Raw genomic sequence first — 21,632 nt, 5'->3', positions numbered from 1 at the left:
CAAAGTAAAACTTCAACGAAGTCGAAACGGAAATTGTAAATAATTCAAATTTGAATTCTTTATATAAGTATACTCTTTAGTTTAACATTTTATACTATATTTTAGCAATGCAACTAAGCAGCCTACATTACTGTACTTAAGTACACATTTGAGGAACTTGTACTTTACTTGAGTATATTTTCACCCTATTTTAAACTTCTACTTTTATCTGACAGCTTTAGTTACTTTGATTGATTTATATACTTTATAAAACATTTTATAATTAATTTAACTACCCAACAGTTTATACAAGTACAGTGGAAACGATTAGTCTATAAATTCATTAGTCGATCAACAAAAAATTAATTAGCAATTATTTTGATGGTTGGAGACATTTTCTATGTAAAACATTTCATGATTCTAGCTTCACAAATGAGAAGATTTGCCTTTTAATAGTATTATAATAATGTTAATGTATTAATAATAATATTGAGGTTTGCACTAAAACACAGTGAAGTCTCTTTGGGCTCTGGGTAATTGTTTCGTAATTTCTCACTATTTTTGCCATTTTTACGAACCAATCAATCAATCAACCAATTAATTGAAAATTATCTGCTGATTAATCCATAATAAAATTTATCATAAATTAAAAACAAATTACAGTAGAATCCAGGTTTTAGATTAATGCATGAGTCATAATAATCTAATGATAGAATATATAACAGTTACAGTTTTAAATACTTTAACTACATTTTGTGTGGTATTAGTACTTTTACTGTAACAGAGTATATTTTACTGTGTGGTATTAGTACTTTTACTATAGTAAATGATCTTTATAGTTCCTACATCAATAGCCTGTTGTGAAATTCTCACACTTGTGAGGCTTTTATTTTGACGTTGTGACCGGATGTAGTATTAAGCATTGTGCTCGCTTGACGTCACTTCCTTCCTCACAGACCCACGTTGGGTCCGTTGGCAGCGTTACCGGTAACTAGGCAACAAGCGGGAATCATGAAGCGGAATTTCCTGTGAACGATATTCTTATTTTATTATTTGAAAATGTTTTATTATTTAAAGTAAATGGTCCGAATGCAAACCGTTATTCTGTTTGTTAATAAGGATAATTTAAGTTTTAATAAAACTGTTAAATTCCAGAACAAAAAACATTCATAAAATACATAAAATGTTATTTTAATATCTCAGCACAATGTATTTAAATTGTCTCTTTATTCATTGCTTTATATCTTCTATTGATTGTTTGTATTTATATGCAAGTCAAACATTATTAAAAAGGGAATTCTCATCAGATGGAAGTGAATTAAAGTCTGAATATGATTTATATATGTTTAACAAGTCAAAGCACGACTTGTTGTGAAATGCAGTGGTGTTAAAGTGAGGTGCAGACATTCAGCGTGTAGTCAGGGTTCAGGTCTAACCTCCAGTACCGTCCTGTTAGCACAGACCCTTTCACATTAATACAGACGATGCAGTTTAGAGGCAAAACAACCAATGTTTAAAATAATGTTTTATTGATAATAAAAACAAGCAAGCCAAAGTTGGGGTGACATTCTTTATGACCACATTCAAGTATAAAATCCTCTTCATAGCACACAAACATTTCCCTTAAATCCAGCGTTTACATCGTGAAGCTAACCCTGAACCCAACCGCTCCATTTACAATACATGAACTAGAACAATGTGCTGTAATTCATAAGTGACACACAATAAACAGAAGAAAGGAAGCATCCCACAGATCACATCACACATGAAGCTGAGGTCGTGTTTAGCACTGTGTTGGTTTGGCATCAGATCAGTTTACAGTAGAAAGAGAGACGAGTCCAGCAGGCTGTCAACGTCCTCGTGAAGGAATCACATGGTGACAAAGACAAGAGTCCAGATCTGTTGTTTACATTCATGAAGCACACAACACTACGAGGTCAAAGCCTGTTAGTGTTTCCTGTTTACGAGTCATTCGTCAAGCAGAAATAGTGAAACTATTCCATCATCCTGATTCCAGCCTCTCAAATGAGACCGTTTCATGAACAAATGATCTGCAGATTAATCGACGGTGTTGTGTGGCGTTTGACATAACACATTGCACTCTGGGAATTGTAGGAATCAGCGTGTTTGACCCGTTTGCTGCTTCCGTGTTGATCATTCTTTAACATTACATCACCAGAGAGAACGTTATGACATCACCACCACAGTGATTATAACCTGAATGTCTGGAGCACTTCTCAGACCAACATATTATGAAGTTTATATTATAGTCGAGCTGTTTTATCTCTCTTCTGACTCAGTTCATTTGAGATAAAAACAGTCACCCACATGTAATTATGGAGAACGTTCTGGAATGCCGAGTCCTCTGGATCTCATTACAACTAAACCAATGAAACAGCCTTCAGTGTGTCATGAGGGAAACAAGGAGAGAAGAAACAGACGAGTCACCAATAAACACACAGTCTTGATCGCGTTTCCCTTTTTATGGCCGTCTGGAGATGAAGGTCCGGCTGTCGGTGGTAAAAGTGAAGTGTGAGGTTGTGATCAGCTTGTGACTGAAGGACAACGTGAGTAATTCACAACATTATAACATGTTCCTTAAATCCTAATCACGGTGAGGTTTGTGCGCATTGTGAGCTTCACAGGAGAACTTTTAAAGGATAAATCTGGAATTGTTCTACTTTTTATTGTCATCAAACTCCATGAAAAGACTAAAATCAGCAGAGTGTCTCTCATTACTGTCTGCGTCTTTAAAAAACACAAACATGTAGTTTCATCAGTAATCCCCTAAAAACAGCTGTTAAATCAAATAAACAGGAGGACTTAGTCAGGGACTATTTTCAGCGGCGGATGAATCCACATTGGGTGTTGTAGTGAGTATTAAGGAACATGTCACTCAGATGTTGGCTTTGGTCTTTTCATGGGAAATAAAATAGAATATCTCCAGACCTGTCCTTAAATTCAGCAGCTGCTCACAAATAAAAAAACTGTTTGGGTTTCTTCCCACTGGCTCCAGCTGTGGGATCCAGCTGTGGGATCCAGCTGTGGGATCAGATCTCTTTATGTCAGTGTGACGGGTCGTTTCATCAAAAGTGCTTTTTTATTTCATCTTTATCCATCAGTAAAGTCAGTAAATATATTCTCATAATTCGTTTTAGATTGATTTCAGACGATAAGAAGATAAGAATGAAGTAGAAGGAGGTTCATCTGTTCTTCCTCCAGTCGTTTATATTTAGTTACAGATGTTTGATTCCTACAGATGTGAAAAACAAACATACCACAGAGTCAGAGGCTGAGATCATCATCATCATCTTCATCATCATCCAGCTGTGGAGAGAGAAGCTCCTTCCTTCCTTCTCCCTCCTCCTCCTTCTTCTCCTTCTTCTCCTTCTTCTCCTTCTTCTCCTTCTTCTCCTTCTTCTCCTCCTCCTCCCTCCTCCCTCCTCAGATGCTGTCGTAGTCCGACTCCCTCCTGCTGGACTCGGCCGTCCACTCGGCCATGAAGAAGGTGACGGAGCCCATGAAGCCCGTGAGGACCAGGATGAGCAGCTGCCAGTGGAGCAGCAGGTAGTTACTGTAGAAGAAGGCCAGAGCGGCCATGATGGACTGCAGAGAGGAGAGCACGCGTTAGGAGACAACTGAGAAAGTCATACAACCACAGGGAAAATATGTATATATACAAACACATATGTATATACACACACACACATACATATGTATACATATATATTCTCAGAAACAAAACTTAGATTAAAGACAGACATTTACGATATTCTACGAGATTATAAAGATTTAATTAGTGAGATTATTCTCTGAGATTAAAGTCACAAATATAAGAGAAAAAAAAATACCTTTTTTTTTGTCATACATTTTTGATTTTATCCTCAGATAAATATCTTTAGTTTTTCTGTTGAATTCATGACTTCATGATTTCAGAGAAGATTCAAGCTTTTTTTTGTAAATTAACAACTTTAAAAAGTAAGAGATTTAAAAACAACAACCAGTCAAGTTGTAGTTTACAATCCACGTCCGTCTAAAGATGTAATGACTTCATCATTTCATCCTATTAAAACATCTCACAATGGAAATATGAATTCTAGAGTTTTGGCTAAACTAGTTTGCGAGGTCACAGTGACCTTTGACCTTTGACCACGAAAATGTAATCGGTTCGTTCTTTGAGTCCAGCTGGATGTTTCTTTAAGTGTCTCTGAGATATTGTTCAAGAGAATGTTACGGACGGACAACGTGGAAACAAAAACACTATTTCCCTTTTAACGGTTTGATTTCCGTCGTAGTAAACGGTTCCTCTGAGGCTGTGAGACAATAAACGAACACAAACATCTCGTCTCAAACTCACCTGAATGAACTTGAACACAGCGAAGGCCGGAGCGCTGTTATCACGGAACGTGAAGCCGATGATGCTCAGAAGCTGAGTGTTGAAGCAGCTGTCACCCAGACCCAGCAGGAAGCTGCTGAACATGGCCACGCCGATGCTGAGACACACACACACACACACAGTAACATATACACACAGTAACATACACACACAGAGACACACAGACACAGTAACATATACACACAGTAACATACACACACACACACAGTAACATATACACACACACACACACACACACACACACACACACACACACAGAAACATATACACACACACACACACACACATACACACACACACAGTAACATATATACACACACACAGTAACATATATACACACACACACGGAGTAACAGAGTGATGTGTGAGTATTAGTACCTGGGGGTGATGTGTGAGTATTAGTACCTGGGGGTGATGTGTGAGTATTAGTACCTGGGGGGGATGTGTGAGTATTAGTACCTGGGGGTGATGTGTGAGTATTAGTACCTGGGGGTGATGTGTGAGTATTAGTACCCGGGGGTGATGTGTGAGTACTAGTACCTGGGGGTGATGTGTGAGTATTAGTACCTGGGGGTGATGTGTGCGTATTAGTACCTGGGGGTGATGTGTGAGTATTAGTACCTGGGGGTGATATGTGAGTATTAGTACCTGGGGGTGATATGTGAGTATTAGTACCTGGGGGTGATATGCGAGTATTAGTACCTGGGGGTGATATGTGAGTATTAGTACCTGGGGGTGATGTGTGCGTATTAGTACCTGGGGGTGATGTGTGAGTATTAGTACCTGGGGGGGATATGTGAGTATTAGTACCTGGGGGTGATGTAGGCCTGCAGGTCCGTCCCTTCCTCCGGGGCTATGGGAGCGTCGCTGGCGATGTTGAGGAAGATGAGGTAAAAGGCCACGTAGTGAGTGATGAGGCCCAGCAGAACCACCGGGTTCCTCCCAAACCGGCTGCACTTGTTCAGCATCCCGAACACGCTTCCTCCTGTTGAGACGGAGCAGAGACAGGAAGTCAGTCATGTTCTGACTCCAGACGTTTGTCAGGTCGTTTCCTCGTCTCCTCTACTGCTCACAAGGAGACTGATTCATAAAACACAGGTGGAGAGTAATCAAGTACTTTTACTCAAGTATTTAAGAACAAATCTGAGGTACTTCAATGAGTATTTTCATGTTTTTCTACTTTGTAGTTCCACTCTACTACATATTGTACTTTTTACTTATCTGGTGAGAAAATCCTCCTTCAGCTAAATAAACTCTCTGAAGAGCCTCTTGGATCAGATGTAAAACAGTTATTTTTAGAGATACGAGGTTCTCACAGGACAGAGACGCTACAAACATGTGATGATCTTATAGAATATGGTGCATTGATGTAGATTAAACTAACCAGCAGGATACAAAGGAGTTACAATACAACATACGCATTAATAATAGTAAAACATTTTACTGATCAATCAATAGTTTTACTTGGTAAAGTTTTGAGAGCAGCAATTTTACTTGTAGTGGAGTACTTCTACGGTGTGTTATCAGTACTTTTTACTGCAGAGAAGGATCTGAATACTGTCAGAAACGAGGTGAAAACGGGAAGCAGAAGACTCACCCAAGATCTCTCCGATGCCGATGCAGATGCCAGAGATGCCGATCAGACTCTTAGCATCTTGGCCGAAGCGCGTCATGGCTCCGATACACGTCCCGTAGACGCCGCTGTAGAACGTGAGCTCCAGACCTCAGAGAGCAGACAGACGCATGAGTCCAGACTCAGTAGTGACATCCTCCACACCTGCACACATCTTAATCTCATCTCACCTGTGTACCCTATGGAGACGCTCAGCAGCAGCATCTCTTTGGTGGCGAACATTTTACACGCTTTCACTGCAAAAAGAAGAGACGAAAGAGGGCGGGTGTTAACAGGAGTTACACTGAAGATTAAAGTGGAGGATATTTTTAGTAAACTCACCAAAAGCATCCAGAGCTTGTGACCAGAGGCCTGGACGAGCCGAGCTGCAGAGAGGACGATGAAGACGCTATGATGCTGATATAACTGACCTTTCACACCATCATATTTGTTTTCTTGGACATTTATACGGGTGCAATAATCACATTCATATCCAGTTTCAAATCCCAGGTCTTTCCAGGCCGCCCGTGAACACTCACCTGGCTGCGGAGCAGCTCTCTGTGGACTCGGCATGCAGCAGCGACTCAGCCGCCCCGGAGGGAGCAGGTTCAGGATCAGGCTTCCGGATCAGAAAGAAGAGGAAGCAGCCCACCAGACTGATCACCGTGAGGGAGATGAACACCGTCTGGCGGTCCTTGTCTGAGACACACACAGCGTGAGTCACGCACTCAAAATGAAACGTCTTATGAAAATGGGAAGTGAACTCTATGAATAGCAATAAAACACATTGAGATTTGATCAAATACAGCTTCTACCGGTGATGTGAACGTGTCCATGCCAGGCACAGTAAATGTAGAGATTTCCAAAGAATAAGCTGCAGAGAGACGAGGAGGAAAAAAAAACTGCATTCAGAACAAGAGGTCCCCATAACAAAACCTCAAACTAGATTCAGGTACATGTTGGTTCAAAAGGGTTCACCTGAACTGCAGCAGCGCCCAGAATATGCCACTATTCCTTCCAATGGTGTTATCAGTAGAGTTGATGGTCAGCACATTCCCCTGAGCTGTCCACAAGACTTAAAAAAAACACACAAAGGAAAAGTGAGAAGCTGTGAACGCGGAGCAGACGTGTTCCACGAGGTAGAAACGTTCACTCGATGAGGTCTCTGTACCTGCTGCTCCTATTCCAACCAACACGGAGGCTGTGTAGAAGCTCCACGTGTACGGGTAGATGAACATAGCGATATAGCCGCTAAAGAACAACAACATCAGAGACGTTAGAAGTCTGAATTTGCATTTTTTTTTTTTTAAGACGAGGGTTTGTGTTGGTCGGCGTGGGCTCACCTGTACAGAAGCCCACTGAAAAACATGGACAGCTGCGGTCCAATGACGGTCACCACTGAGGGGGCGATCATGTTGGAGGCAGAGAAAACCCCGTAGATGATGGCCATGCTACAAGGGACAGGACAGTTAAATCTGTACGGGACTTCTCTGAGACGCTTCAAAGATGTCTCTCTCTTAAGTGGTGAGATTGAGGTCATGTACGATGTTTTCTGGGTTCCCGACTGGCTGAACTTTTCTAAAATTGGTTTCCCCTAAGATTTAATTAGGATGTCTGAGTGCGACAGATTTGATTATAGATGGTACCAAGCGGCTCTGTATCGATGCTCAGCTAACATCTGCACAGATGTTGTGTACCGGAGCGTCAGGTGATGGAATGTGAACCTGTGGATACTGACCTTGTGTATCCACTCCCGTGGAACTCGGTGCTGTTGAAGCTCTTGAGAACTGTTTGCTAGAAAGAAGAAGAAAGAGGACAGCCTGATGCGTCTTATCTGAAGTGCGATCAGTCGGGAATGTTCATCATTAAACACAACCTACCTCTATGTTGCCGCATGTTTGAAAAGCAGTGAACATAAACATAAAGCCGAAGCCCAGGATAACGATGTTCAACAGATTCTTCCCCTCCGGACTCATTTTGCACGATGTTTGCAAACTCCTTGAGGAAGTGAACGCAACAACAAAAGAATCTGAGAAGAGAAGAAGAAATCAGAAGAAGTAGCATTAAAGCACTCACTGCAACAGTCATTAAGAACAGCGTCTCTTTCTCTTGTTTTTACACCAAACTTCATTCAAAAATCTGTTGTTTTATCACAAACACACTTAAACACATTTAACAATATATTTAAATTGTCCGACATTTGTTTTGTATTTGAACGCGCACACGGATCATTTCGGCACACAGTGGATGTACACAACATCTACTTTATTTCCATAAAATAACTTTATAGCGTTGCTTTCCATCGTTCCCATCTCAACGTGTTTAGGTGGATAACAGCCTGGACATGATTATCTAACTAAAAGTTAGACTTAAAATAAGGATTTTTCGTAAATAGATTGTATGCCGAATTCTAAAGTGCATCGTTTGGATTACAACACCACCAAAACGTATGCTTTATCCCGCTTTATGTCCGACTATAAGAAAAGGAGCATTTAATTGACAGAGTTCTTAAAGGGGGTTTGTCTTACTGTTTCTTAAACCGAAGAGGAAACGACCGAGACACTGACTGATCCCAAGAGACAGAGGAAGTCAACCACTGTAAGCTTTGACACAGAAAACAACTTACCAACAACGCTGAAGCTTTCAGGCTAACCCCCTTCAGACCCGCTCCTCTTTGTGCGGACTCAGAGTGCTCTTAGAAACATAGTCAGCTGTTTCCGGAAGTCCCGATATCCTCAGCGGGTCATCTTCTTCTCCTAAAACTAACTTCCACGTGATGGTTCCCCGTCGTGTAAAACCAGATTATCTGGAACAACTTTCACGGCACCGATGAAACAGGACTTGCCCAAAACTAGAAAGGGCAGTCATGTGATGTGAATCAGCTGACTGCTGTGACTAGCAGTTGTGCTTAGTTTGTTTATGGAAAATAGATTCTACTTCCGGTTACTTGTTTAATAATTGTACGTTACAAGTCATAAATAAATGTCATTGATTTTAAACCACTCGGGTTTTATAATTGTATTAAAATACTTCATCAATTATTGTTTTAAAAAACACGTACTAGCTGTTAATTTTGGGGGTAACGGCTACAGCTAGCAAATAATTAAAACTACTTCCGGTTAAAAATAAAACAACAACGCCATATATGGAAGTAAAACCGTTTACTTTAGTAACGTTTTGAATACATGACGTTTACTTGTAGTTGACTATTTAATAAATAAAGGATCTTCTTTCATCACTGCTTGTTATTAAGTTTTTTAAAAACACTACTAGGTAATTCCACTAGGGGGCGAAAGTGCGGCAAAAATGTGATACCGAGGAGCGCCCACATTCTAAAAGTAGAAGAAGAAGAACACTTCACTGGTTTGGGGCAGTTGATGAGCGCGAGGCAGACGGAGTTGTGCGGGAAAAAGAAGTCGCGTATTTTTACGTTTTGTCCTCCACAGGCGAAGCAAATCCATTTAAAATCTACACCCTCACGCGCGTGTGGGTGGCGCGTGGACCTTCTACAAACAGGTTAGGCTCCATCGTAGCCGAGATATAAACTGTTTTTGAGGAATCCAGCTAGGCCTCAAAAGCTTTACCCGCCATGAGTTACGGTAGGCCTCCGCCAGACGTCGACGGCATGACTTCCCTGAAAGTGGACAACTTGACGTACCGAACGTCGCCCGAGACCCTCCGACGCGTGTTCGAGAAGTACGGCCGCGTGGGGGACGTCTACATCCCGCGCGACCGCTACACCAAAGAGAGCCGAGGGTTCGCCTTCGTGCGGTTCCACGACAAGCGTGACGCCGAGGACGCGATGGACGCCATGGACGGCGCGCTGCTCGACGGACGGGAGCTCCGAGTCCAGATGGCCCGCTACGGAAGACCCCCAGATTCTCACTACGGTGGCAGCGGAGGAGGTGGTGGTGGTGGAGGTGGAGGAGGTGGTGGTGGAGGAGGTGGTGGAGGAGGACGAGGCGACCGACGAGGAGGGCCTACCAGGAGGTACGGTGGTGGCGGCGGCGGCGGTGGCGGCCATGGACGCAGAAGCAGAAGGTAAGGATACGCACATAATAGCTAAGTTAGTTAGCAACCTTTAGCCAGACTCCATTGAAGAATTTGCATATTCAGTGAGTCCTCGGTCTGTTGATCGATACTTTCCTCCTCGTGGAACAAAAGTGTTTTTGTGAATTTAAGAGATCCACTTATCAATTCGGCACAGATTAAATACAGAAAAATAACAGTTTAAACAAGTGGAGTTAGTTGTAAGTAGTTTCTGTTTTTCTTTCTTTCAAATAATCTTCCTGATGGATCATTTGAATACCGACTTTAGTTACTGGTCCATACTTGTTTTATCAGATATTATTTCTAATTGTTTAGTAGTGTTCAAGGCTCTATTTATTAAGAAGGAGCGGACGCCAACATACTTTCAGGCGGCTTGATTTAGGATGTAGTATAACTCCAGCTAATCTGTCAGGTTAATCTAATGAAACGGAGATTAAGTCTAAAGTAAGTGTGTAGTGTCTTTATCTAGTGTATATGCTGTGTAGTGTGTCTTTATCTAGTGTATATGCTGTGTAGTGTGTCTTTATCTAGTGTATATGCTGTGTAGTGTGTCTTTATCTAGTGTATATGCTGTATCAGTGCAGCCACACTGTACTGATCTCCACATGGTCGATGTTAACTCAACCCACTGAATGCATTCAGCTCTTCCCCCAGCCCAAGAAACAGAAGACGCAGCCGGTCCCGCTCCAGGAGCCGCTCTCGCTCCAGAAGCCGGTCCCGCTACAGCAGATCCAGATCCAGGTCCTACTCCAGGTCCAAGTCTCACTCTCCCAGGAACAAGAAGGCCAAGGCCAAGTCCCCCTCTCGTTCCAGGTCCCGGTCTAAATCCAAGTCTAAGTCTAAGTCCAAGTCCAAATCCAAGTCGAGGTCCAGAAGCCACACCCCTTCCTCCAAAAGAGGGTCCAGGTCGAGATCTAAAAGCCAGCCCAAGTCAGCAGCAGAGAACGGAGGGGAAACCCCGTAGAGCTCCAGAATCAGGTGAGCGTTGACATTTATTTAAGAGATTTATTTTTGTTTGTTTCCATTGTCTGTTTAAAGTCATTAGTGCCAGCACAAGAGACAGACTGTAGCCGGTAAGTTGATCCCCTTTAGCAGCCGATCCAGCAGGTAGTCTGACCCGTTACGTCTAGATTAACTAGCTCTACAAACAAAACATCTTTTTTAAATAATGCCAGTTGCTCAAAACTCATCTTTTTCCTGAAAACTTGATCTGCAACCTACCTTCCTGAGCCCATGGTTACATTTTTCTGTCATACCCAGTGTGCAAGCTCGTCATTTTTCACTGAATACTAAGCAAAGTGTTTGTTAAGAACAGCCCTGTAAACCAAAATCTGGACTTCTCTCCTTCCCAAGCTGCGGCATCCTGTTTGCTAAAGTGGAGTTTGAGCTGAGCTGAGGCAGTATGAGCAGTTAGAAGGGATGTGGTGCTGGTGAGCTGCCCACAGGCCGCCTGCTGCTGTGCAGCAGGGTGGAGGCAGGCAGAGTTGGGGTTTGGTGTTGAGGTACGTCTGTCTGTGTCCGTCCACCGGGACATCAAACTGTCCTCCAGGTCTCGAGGGGCGCTGAGGTTTGTCTCTCCTCCCAATGTCCGTCGGCTCGTTGCATTTTCCTTTGCACGCATTTTCAATGTGACGGATTCCCATTAAGACTCAAAATACATAAATGTATGTTCAGGTAGACTAGTGGAGTAAGAAGGTAGGACTCTGCAACATTCAGCTCATGTTAAATCTAAATGGAAGCTGTTTGCTTTTCCTCCAGAATTCATCTTTTAATCCTCTAACTGCTTCCTGTCGGTCGCTGATTATTAAAGCTGCACAACTCACTTTGATCTTTTTCTTGATTGAATCTTTTCGTGACAGTTGGACTCAAACTAATAACGATTATTGTCGATTAGTCACATTTAGTTTTGTCCCGGTTGAATCGTGAGGTCAGAAATCGACCGTCAAAAGTTCCCGGATGATATTTTAAGCTCCTTGTTTCATCCGATGGTCCAAAACTCAAAGATGTTCCGTTTCTAATGTGCAAAAGAAAAAGACGACTAATGACCATAAAGATTAATGATGCACATAATCAACAATCCATCTACAGTTAAAAAGAACTGCATCCAGAGCACAAAGATGAACCCAAACGTCACCAGATAGTCAACGAGTCTCATTCCTCTCATCTGCTGCCCTCTACCGGCTGACTGTCTAATAATAATACACTAACAGTACTTAAAACAAGCACAAAGCAGGAGCTGTACACGTGTTGAAAATAACTGTGGAGGAAAATGCAGCGTGCCCAAAACAGTCCTGTGATGACGGCGGAAGGATGAAATTGTAGTTGAAGTTGAGGGAGATGTTTGTGGATGTTTGAGGCTTTGATAAAGTAGATAATCATTATTCCGGTGGAACCAACCGATCCATTAAAGTGTGAGTGAACAGAAACACATGGCTGCTCTGTGTGTTCTCCATCCTAACTTTGTCTGTTGTGACAGTTTTCAGGTGAAGACCGAGAGCTCCGAGTCCTCGACTGGATCAACCTGAGCCACAGTGTCCTGCTGTCAAAGGTTATTATTGTGTCTTCCATGCTTTACTTTGTTTTATTCATTTGGCCGCAAAAAAAAAAAGTCTTTGTCACCTCATTGATGTGCTGTGATTTTACTTTCATAATGATTTTAAAATCTGGGTCATGATGCCGGATCATACACGAGTTATTACGTTTGTACCAGTTTCTCTCTTTGCTCTCGGCAGTCTGAAGCTCTGTTCTTTAGACCTCACATGGATCCTGATTAACTCAGTGACCCAACGAGAGGTTCAGTGATTACACTTCATCACTAGAACACAGTGGAGGATTCCTTTACGTTTCTGTGGTGGCTAAAAGCAGTTTTAGTTCAAAGTTAGTATAATTATTACACAAAGCCAACAGATTGTACTGATGTGTAAACATTCTAGAACTACAGCTGATTATTTTACTCATCTGTCGACCTTTTGTTTGGTCTATAAAGTTTTTTCCTCAAACGATCAAACTATTCTCCAAATCTGTTTAGATTTATTTCCATCGCTAATTGATGAAGTAGTTTGTCTTTAAACGTTACTTTCTGCTTATGAGTGGCTTTGGTCCACGTGGAGGTTCTGTGGACGCGTAGGTTTATCTTCTATGTCAGACTGATCTACCAGAGACGGTCTGCGTCATCACACCACAAAGCCTGAGTTAAGTCTCACTGAAGTCCTCAGTGATTCTACCGGCTCCTCCTTTAACCTCCCACCACATCATTTACTCTCAGACAGCGTTTACTTTGTTTCTTTGTTCTTTTCTTTTGATCGTTTGACCCTAATCCTGCTTGTGTTTGTTTTGTGCACTAGGCGCAGTGTTGTAGCCGTTGAGTATTGCTGGTTAGCTGTTAAGGTGGCGTGTTGCTCTGCTGATGTATCCAGTGTTCTCCAGAATGCTCCTGTGACTACCAGTGGTGCGGTCCTACCGTCTCTCCTGTGTAACTAATGTTCCTCGTGTTCATGGATGACAAATGTGACTTTCATTAAAGATTTGGTGTTTTGTCTAAACCGGTCTCTGTGCTGTTATTACTGAGTGTACGTGACGTGTGTACGTCTGGAGGAAGTATTCTTTACTTCAGTAAAAGTACTAATACCACGCTGTTAAAATACTCTACAAACAACTCGGTGAAAGTATGCAAGTATTCAAAGTATTATTAGTTCAGTAAATGTTTATGGAGACGATCGACATCCTTCATTTTGATCACATATCAAGATGTTTTATGTTAAAAGAAGCTAAAAATTAAAACCAGATGTTTGACTTAAAGACATAAGAGGTTGAGATGGAACATTAAAGTTACGATGTAATTAACTGACCATATATATATATATATATATATATATCTGATCTCACTTTATTCTTACAATTGCATTGTAAAGAGGCACAACACAAAGATATATGAATATGTCAGATATTAGACATTTAATGACCCTTTGAGCTCATTTATCCACATATGATTTTTCATGCTGGACCCCGATTGGCTGCAAAGTAGTTGTGATGTCAGAAGATGCTGCAGGTACTCCAGGTGATGCAGTGAAAGTAACCAAGTACATTTACATGACTACTGTACTGAACTTTGTGGTACTTGTACGTGACTTGAGTATTTCTATTTCCTGCTACATTATACTTCTACTCCACGTCTCAGAGGTACATATTGTACTTTTTACACGCTGCATTGATTTAGTTACTTTGCACATTAAGATTATTAATTCAAAATGTCTTTAACAAATAAATTATGTATTATTAAAGATAGAGACCCGGCAGTAAATATAGAAAAACAGACCAGGAGTATCAACCACAGCCAGGTTCTGTCCATTCAGCTGTCCTCGTTCCATCTGGCACGTCTGTGTCACTGTGGTAGAAGACAGACGAGACTGGAACACCTTTCTCATCAGGATGGTGTTTCCTGTTGCACTCTTACCAACTCTATTCCCCCCAATCAGCACGATCTTCAGCCCTTTGGGCGGCTGAGAACCTGTAATTGTAACACGCTCATTATTGATCGTTAGCCGACAATAAACCCGATTCTGATTATCTTCTGATATCCTTTATAAAAGTTGATTTTATTTTAATGTGCAAACATTCTACCTGTTGAATGTAAAGAGTGTTGTGTAAAAGGGGCTGCATCACATCTGTGCTTAGATTAACTGTAAATTCTCCATGAAATGAAAACAGGAACAATAGAACAATTACTGAACAGCTACAAAGAGACACAGAGACTCATGAACCACAATAAAAAGGGGTAGAACTACAATTACAACGGGACACAAACCAACAACAATGAGACACAGAAGTGACTCACTGAGACCCCACAAGAGGCTAACATGTTTGGCTGTAACTATTCTCTGTGTGACAAAAGAAGGAACCACAACTTGTTTGAAACTGGCTGGACAAGATTCCTGTGGAAGGAACGTCTTTACCTTAAGGTAACCTCTTAAGTCTGAGGCACAATAACAAGAAGGTGCAAATCCAAAGTACATATAGTACAATACAATGCCAACATCTATCTATAAATGTAGATATGTAGACACCTTGCTTGGAAATGTAGATTACATTTTTACAATTTAGCAAAAAGGAACGACAAAAATACATGAAAACACAATTACTGAGGCTGAAAACTACCTGACATGTATCAGTGAGACTACTTTATATAATAAATATACTAACAAGGTAGAAAACTACCTGATTTGTATCAGTGAGAGTACTTTATATAATAAATATACTTACGAGGCTGAAAACTGGCCATGATTGACTTGTTAAAGCAACTGCTGTTTACATGAGAATTAGTTTCATTTTCATTTCATGGTTCCCTCCCTCTCACCCTGTGTGACTCCCTCTATCACCCAGTGTGACTCCCTCTATCACGTGACTCCCTCTATCACCCTGTGTGACTCCCTCTATCACCCTGTGTGACTCCCTCTATCATGTGACTCCCTCTATCACGTGACTCCCTCTATCACCCTGTGTGACTCCCTCTATCACCCAGTGTGAATCCCTCTATCACGTGACTCCCTCCATCACCCTGTGTGACTCCCTCTATCACGTGACTCCCTCTATCACGTGACTCCCTCTATCACGTGACTCCCTCTATCACCCAGTGTGACTCCCTCTATCACCCTGTGTGACTCCCTCTATCACGTGACTCCCTCTATCACCCTGTGTGACTCCCTCTATCACCCTGTGTGACTCCCTCTATCACCCTGTGTGACTCCCTCTATCATGTGACTCCCTCTATCACCCTGTGTGACTCCCTCTATCACCCTGTGTGACTCCCTCTATCATGTGACTCCCTCTATCACCCTGTGTGACTCCCTCTATCATGTGACTCCCTCTATCACGTGACTCCCTCTATCACGTGACTCCCTCTATCACCCTGTGTGACTCCCTCTATCACGTGACTCCCTCTATCACCCTGTGTGACTCCCTCTATCACGTGACTCCCTCTATCACGGGACTCCCTCTATCACCCAGTGTGACTCCCTCTATCACCCAGTGTGACTCCCTCTATCACGTGACTCCCTCTATCACCCAGTGTGACTCCCTCTATCACCCAGTGTGACTCCCTCTATCACCCAGTGTGACTCCCTCTATCACGTGACTCCCTCTATCACGGGACTCCCTCTATCACCCAGTGTGACTCCCTCTATCACGTGACTCCCTCTATCACGTGACTCCCTCTATCACCCTGTGTGACTCCCTCTATCACGTGACTCCCTCTATCACCCAGTGTGACTCCCTCTATCACCCAGTGTGACTCCCTCTATCATGTGACTCCCTCTATCACGTGACTCCCTCTATCACGTGACTCCCTCGATCACCCAGTGTGACTCCCTCTATCATGTGACTCCCTCTATCACGTGACTCCCTCTATCACCCTGTGTGACTCCCTCTATCATGTGACTCCCTCTATCACGTGACTCCCTCTATCACGTGACTCCCTCTATCACCCTGTGTGACTCCCTCTATCATGTGACTCCCTCTATCACGTGACTCCCTCTATCACCCAGTGTGACTCCCTCTATCACCCTGTGTGACTCCCTCTATCATGTGACTCCCTCTATCACGTGACTCCCTCTATCACCCTGTGTGACTCCCTCTATCACGTGACTCCCTCTATCACCCTGTGTGACTCCCTCTATCACCCTGTGTGACTCCCTCTATCACCCTGTGTGACTCCCTCTATCATGTGACTCCCTCTATCACGTGACTCCCTCTATCACGTGACTCCCTCTATCACCCTGTGTGACTCCCTCTATCACGTGACTCCCTCTATCACCCTGTGTGACTCCCTCTATCACGTGACTCCCTCTATCACGGGACTCCCTCTATCACGGGACTCCCTCTATCACCCAGTGTGACTCCCTCTATCACCCAGTGTGACTCCCTCTATCACGTGACTCCCTCTATCACCCAGTGTGACTCCCTCTATCACCCAGTGTGACTCCCTCTATCACCCAGTGTGACTCCCTCTATCACGTGACTCCCTCTATCACGGGACTCCCTCTATCACCCAGTGTGACTCCCTCTATCACGTGACTCCCTCTATCACGTGACTCCCTCTATCACCCTGTGTGACTCCCTCTATCACGTGACTCCCTCTATCACCCTGTGTGACTCCCTCTATCACCCTGTGTGACTCCCTCTATCACGTGACTCCCTCTATCACCCAGTGTGACTCCCTCTATCACCCTGTGTGACTCCCTCTATCACCCAGTGTGACTCCCTCTATCACGTGACTCCCTCTATCACCCTGTGTGACTCCCTCTATCACCCAGTGTGACTCCCTCTATCACCCTGTGTGACTCCCTCTATCACGTGACTCCCTCTATCACCCAGTGTGACTCCCTCTATCACCCTGTGTGACTCCCTCTATCACGTGACTCCCTCTATCACCCAGTGTGACTCCCTCTATCACCCTGTGTGACTCCCTCTATCACCCAGTGTGACTCCCTCTATCACGTGACTCCCTCTATCACCCAGTGTGACTCCCTCTATCACCCTGTGTGTTCATGTGACCTCATGCCACATGAACACCTTTTTCCCGTCTTCAGTCGGGTTCATCAACTAAGACCAGGACCCCCAGTGTCTCTGCTATCCCCAGGACAACCTGCTACCGGTCTCTCCCCTGCTTCTTCATTTAGACACACTTAATACTTTACATTACACTTCATCATACTTGTTTATAGCCCTGTTATCGGTTTGTTGTGCACTTTATTTTATATTCTTTTATCTTCCATCATAAATTTTATTTGTTTTTTATTTCTTGCACTGTGTTGATTTTTGATTGTTTAATGTGATGCACCACCCGCCATCACAAATTCCTTGTATGTGCAACATACCGCGGCAATGAACGGTTTCTGATTCTGATGTTACATTGTAATGTAACAGGTGAAGGTGGAGCTTATTTTAACTACTTTAACTACATATTCAATGTGTTCGGAAGTTAACTAAAGATGTGAAGTAAAAAGATTCCCCGCAGACACATAGTGTACATATTGTACTTTGTACTGTACTACATCTCAGAGGTACATGTTGTACTTTGTACTGTACTACATCTCAGAGGTACATGTTGTACTTTGTACTGTACTACATCTCAGAGGTATATATAGTACTTTATACTGTACTACATCTCAGAGGTACATGTTGTACTTTGTACTGTACTACATCTCAGAGGTACATATTGTACTTTTTACTGTACTACATCTCAGAGGTACATGTTGTACTTTGTACTGTACTACATCTCAGAGGTATATATAGTACTTTATACTGTACTACATCTCAGAGGTACATATTGTACTTTTTACTGTACATCTCAGAGGTACATACTGTACTTTGTACTGTACAACATCTCAGAGGTACATATTGTACTTTATACTGTACTACATCTCAGAGGTACATATTGTACTTTATACTGTACTACATCTCAGAGGTACATATAGTACTTCATACTGTACTACATCTCATAACGGTATAATTCAATGAGTTTGTAGTATATGAAATAAAATCACACTTTTATGCACCTGGAAGTTATTAATGATTTAATTAATAAAATAGTTACTTGTTCTGAGGTTTTAAATCTTTGAACCCATTGTATGTATTATTTAATGCCTCTAGCATCTGTATGATTCTGATAGAACACATCCACGCTCCAGTCACACCAGGATCACATTGAATTGTGAAAAACAAAAGATTTGTAAAATATTTACTGACTTTTGATAAGGTTGAGTTCTTTTAGAAATATGACTTACATTTTCTAAATCCCTTTAGGTCTCTTCATCTTGTTCATAATTAACTTTCCACTGAAACCAGAACACTGTTTGTGATGAGGACTCACTGATGGACACATCGACGCCACACAGAAATAAAAACACAAACGAACAGGATGCTTTAACTGCAGACATTTTATTGAACCAAATGTGGATTTTGCAAAACAGACTTGCTCTTCTTCACCCTCAGTCACAGGAGCAGTGTGACCCGGCCATGGCTTTGATTTTTACTGTATTACTTCAGCATCACTGCGTCTTAACTCGGGTTTTATAAATTATTGCATTATATATGAAAATTAAAGATTCAAGTGTCCATAACCGTAGCTGTGGTACCAGATGTGTTAGCGGACCACCAGAAAGCTGGTCAGGAGCCAGAGCAGGAAGCTCACGTCGTCTAAACTCACTTTAACTGAACTAATATTACCGGTATCCGACTTCACTCCCACTCTGGAGGGTTCATGTGATCACAAAGGGAACCGACTCAGCCTTCAACCTCACCGGCCTCATTTGGACCGGTTAGACCACCACTAACTGAACGCCCATTTAGGTTTAATACTTGGGTTGGCAGCAAAAAACAAACGAAGAAATGAGTTAGAAAAATGTGCCGTTAAGCGAAGAGCAAAAACACAAATGTGCCGGAGCCGTTGGTGAAGATGGTCAGAACTTTAACACGATCTCTGCTCTGTGACCTGAGAGCAGGCGGCTGGGCGTGTAAACGATGCCAGACCGGGAAGTCTCTTCTGTTGGCCAACTACAGAGACTGACTTCTGCAGAAAATGCCTGAACAAAAAAAGACCCTCCGTTGTTCTAAATGCACCCACTTCAGCTGCCAACAGTTAAAGTCGGTGACCTTCTGGTACAAACCCAGCCCCCATCCCCCACAACAACACTCCAACATATGGAGACTCAATGTTTTATTGAAACACCTTTAAGTATAAAACAAAAAGTTACATGAAACGGTGCCTCCTCTTTGTGACACAAGACCTAAAAGAAAACAAATTTAAAAAAAGGATATAAACAAAAAGGGAGCAAGGAGGTTTGAGTCATCACCACTCGTCCCTGATGTGTGGAGCTGCAGTGGCGTGTCTTTGTGAGAGCGAGCCTGCCCCCTGGTGTTGTAGGGGCTTACAGAATCCCATGTTTGTCAGAGGTAATTCACGTGTTAGCTAATGGGAGCTGGTGGGGTTGCAAGGAGGGAGAGGGGGGAGGAAGGGCAACAGCAGCACATAGGAGGGGGGGAGGGTTAATGGCCTTCTAGGAGAGAAGGCTGTTAGCAGCTTCTAGAAGCCGTGGACTTTGAGCTGCTCCTCCTTGGCCAGGCCAATCTGCAAAAGAAGAAACAAGAGATCAATAAATGGAAATGAGCTCCAGTCTGCCCAGTTACACACAAAGCAGAAAAACAACAACAAGCTTACCTCAATGAGGAACTGGCAGATATTCTTGCGCTGGTCTCCCTGAAGCTGGATCACTTCACCATACTCTGGGTGCTCAATCACTGTCCCATTGCACGCGAACTTCTGCCAGGGTCAAAGAGAGCAAAAACAACGAGTCAGTGTCTGCAGCATCTCCACCACAACCACCCCGCAGCAGCATCTGGTGAACAGCATGCCATAAAACAAAACCATGTGAACCACAAACTAAGACTGGCAGTTACCTTCTTGAAGGCCTTGACTAGCTTCTTCTTGTCATAGTCGATGGCAATGCCCTGGACGGTGGTGAGGGTCTTCCTGCCGTTCCGCTGTTGGATTCTTATGTGGATATAGTCCTCTGTCCCGGCTGGGAGGCGGTCATCACCCTTAGTTGCATCAGCAAAGGGGTCTGGAGGAGAGAGGTAGAAGACAGGAAGAACAATAAACGTTAAACAAAGAATATGCACAGGTCACATATATACTAATTCACATAACTATCTTTTTAAACATCCCCTTTGTTGACATGCAGAGCCAAGAGAAGGGGACATTTTCTCGGATAAACTGCGCAGGCGCACGAAACTAAATATACAGCGTTGGGTTAGTTAGGTAGTTAGCACAGTTCAGCTACCAACCGGAATTGTATGTTAATTACTAGTCATGACATGTCAACTTTTTATGTTTAGGATCGTGAATCCAAGCCTCACAAGTATAACTGTGTAAAAATAAATGCTAGTTTTCCAGCGGCCATTTTCGTCTCAACGCCAACGCGTCGGAAGAATAAGCTAACAAGCTAACCTAGCGCACTTCAGGCCTAATGGCGGCGGAAGGCCTGCCAGTCGGCTAATAATGACCCAACAAGAAATAGTTACATTTTTAATTTCGTTACAAGTTACACATGTACGTCAAATAGATTGCTTTGAGGATCAAACGTTTTGTCATAAATGATCAACAAAGCCGATAAAAACCTCCCCGTAAGTCAGAAGCTAACCGTTAGCTTAGCCGGTGCTCGCCCTTCCCCCACCTCAGTCTGCCAGGTTCAGTTTGATTATTATGACGACTTACCAAAAGTTTGGAGGTTCTGGATATCGGACATACGATAAGATTTGCTTTCCTTTCGGATAATAACTTGGTTAGCGAGCGGTTCGTCGGCTGACTTTGACCTTTTTTATCGTTTCTAGGTTTTTCGGTGGACGGTGCTCGGCTCTGCTTCGACGGCTCAAACAAAATGGAGCTTCTTTCGAGCCTGGTAAGTGGAAAACAAGTCTTTATAGCCCCGCCCCGAAACTAACGTCATTACGTAACTGACGTACGAAAGAGTCGTCTGTAAGCGGGAAACAAGTCTTTATAGCCCCGCCCCCGAAACTAACGTCATTACGTAATTGACGTAC

At 42.8% G+C, this 21,632-nt stretch overlaps 3 protein-coding genes and 1 long non-coding RNA gene across 15 annotated transcripts; 1 reads left to right on the top strand and 3 right to left on the bottom strand.

Moving 5' to 3' along the window:
* Positions 1 to 1,486: 1,486 nt before the first annotated feature.
* On the bottom strand, positions 1,487 to 8,887 carry mfsd11 (major facilitator superfamily domain containing 11). 4 transcript variants are annotated; one of them, XR_012952088.1, is made up of 15 exons: positions 8,614 to 8,887; positions 7,868 to 8,016; positions 7,726 to 7,781; positions 7,331 to 7,438; positions 7,159 to 7,238; positions 6,966 to 7,062; positions 6,803 to 6,861; positions 6,527 to 6,686; positions 6,330 to 6,373; positions 6,179 to 6,244; positions 5,973 to 6,098; positions 5,186 to 5,360; positions 4,337 to 4,472; positions 3,258 to 3,585; positions 1,487 to 3,021 (listed from the first exon to the last, which is right to left on the bottom strand). XR_012952088.1 is itself a non-coding variant. In XM_076085178.1 (14 exons), the coding sequence occupies exons 2-14, from the start codon at positions 7,961 to 7,963 to the stop codon at positions 3,424 to 3,426; spliced, it is 1,365 nt and encodes a 454-aa protein (XP_075941293.1). In that variant the 5' UTR covers positions 7,964 to 8,016; positions 8,516 to 8,887; the 3' UTR covers positions 1,487 to 3,423. The 4 variants fall into 4 exon arrangements, 2 of the variants coding, with proteins under 2 accessions (XP_075941293.1, XP_075941292.1); XR_012952087.1 differs by having other exon boundaries at positions 1,487 to 2,489; XM_076085178.1 differs by having other exon boundaries at positions 1,487 to 3,585; positions 8,516 to 8,887.
* Positions 8,888 to 9,330: 443 nt separating this feature from the next.
* On the top strand, positions 9,331 to 13,579 carry srsf2b (serine and arginine rich splicing factor 2b). Of its 9 annotated transcripts, none has more exons than XR_012952093.1 (5): positions 9,332 to 10,028; positions 10,680 to 11,015; positions 11,391 to 11,539; positions 12,521 to 12,585; positions 13,382 to 13,579. XR_012952093.1 is itself a non-coding variant. In XM_076085182.1 (3 exons), the coding sequence occupies exons 1-2, from the start codon at positions 9,577 to 9,579 to the stop codon at positions 10,999 to 11,001; spliced, it is 762 nt and encodes a 253-aa protein (XP_075941297.1). In that variant the 5' UTR covers positions 9,331 to 9,576; the 3' UTR covers positions 11,002 to 11,015; positions 12,514 to 13,579. The 9 variants fall into 9 exon arrangements, 3 of the variants coding, with proteins under 3 accessions (XP_075941297.1, XP_075941296.1, XP_075941295.1); XR_012952092.1 differs by having other exon boundaries at positions 12,514 to 12,585; XR_012952094.1 differs by lacking the exon at positions 11,391 to 11,539.
* An 804-nt stretch (positions 13,580 to 14,383) lies between these two features.
* LOC142943589 (uncharacterized) lies at positions 14,384 to 15,426 on the bottom strand. Its single transcript, XR_012952095.1, has 2 exons — positions 15,297 to 15,426; positions 14,384 to 14,544 (listed from the first exon to the last, which is right to left on the bottom strand). It is a non-coding gene; the product is annotated as an uncharacterized LOC142943589 (long non-coding RNA).
* Positions 15,427 to 19,734: 4,308 nt separating this feature from the next.
* LOC142943588 (eukaryotic translation initiation factor 1b) lies at positions 19,735 to 21,483 on the bottom strand. Its single transcript, XM_076085184.1, has 4 exons — positions 21,307 to 21,483; positions 20,490 to 20,653; positions 20,251 to 20,352; positions 19,735 to 20,160 (listed from the first exon to the last, which is right to left on the bottom strand). The coding sequence occupies exons 1-4, from the start codon at positions 21,335 to 21,337 to the stop codon at positions 20,116 to 20,118; spliced, it is 342 nt and encodes a 113-aa protein (XP_075941299.1). The 5' UTR covers positions 21,338 to 21,483; the 3' UTR covers positions 19,735 to 20,115.
* Positions 21,484 to 21,632: the final 149 nt, after the last annotated feature.

The sequence above is a fragment of the Anarhichas minor genome, unplaced genomic scaffold (genome assembly GCF_050575085.1).
Source record: "Anarhichas minor isolate MPS153535 unplaced genomic scaffold, ASM5057508v1 ptg000140l, whole genome shotgun sequence".
Lineage (NCBI taxonomy): Eukaryota > Metazoa > Chordata > Actinopteri > Perciformes > Anarhichadidae > Anarhichas > Anarhichas minor.
The sequence above is the reverse complement of the archived record's forward strand: the minus strand, read 5'-3'. Positions and strand labels throughout refer to the sequence as shown.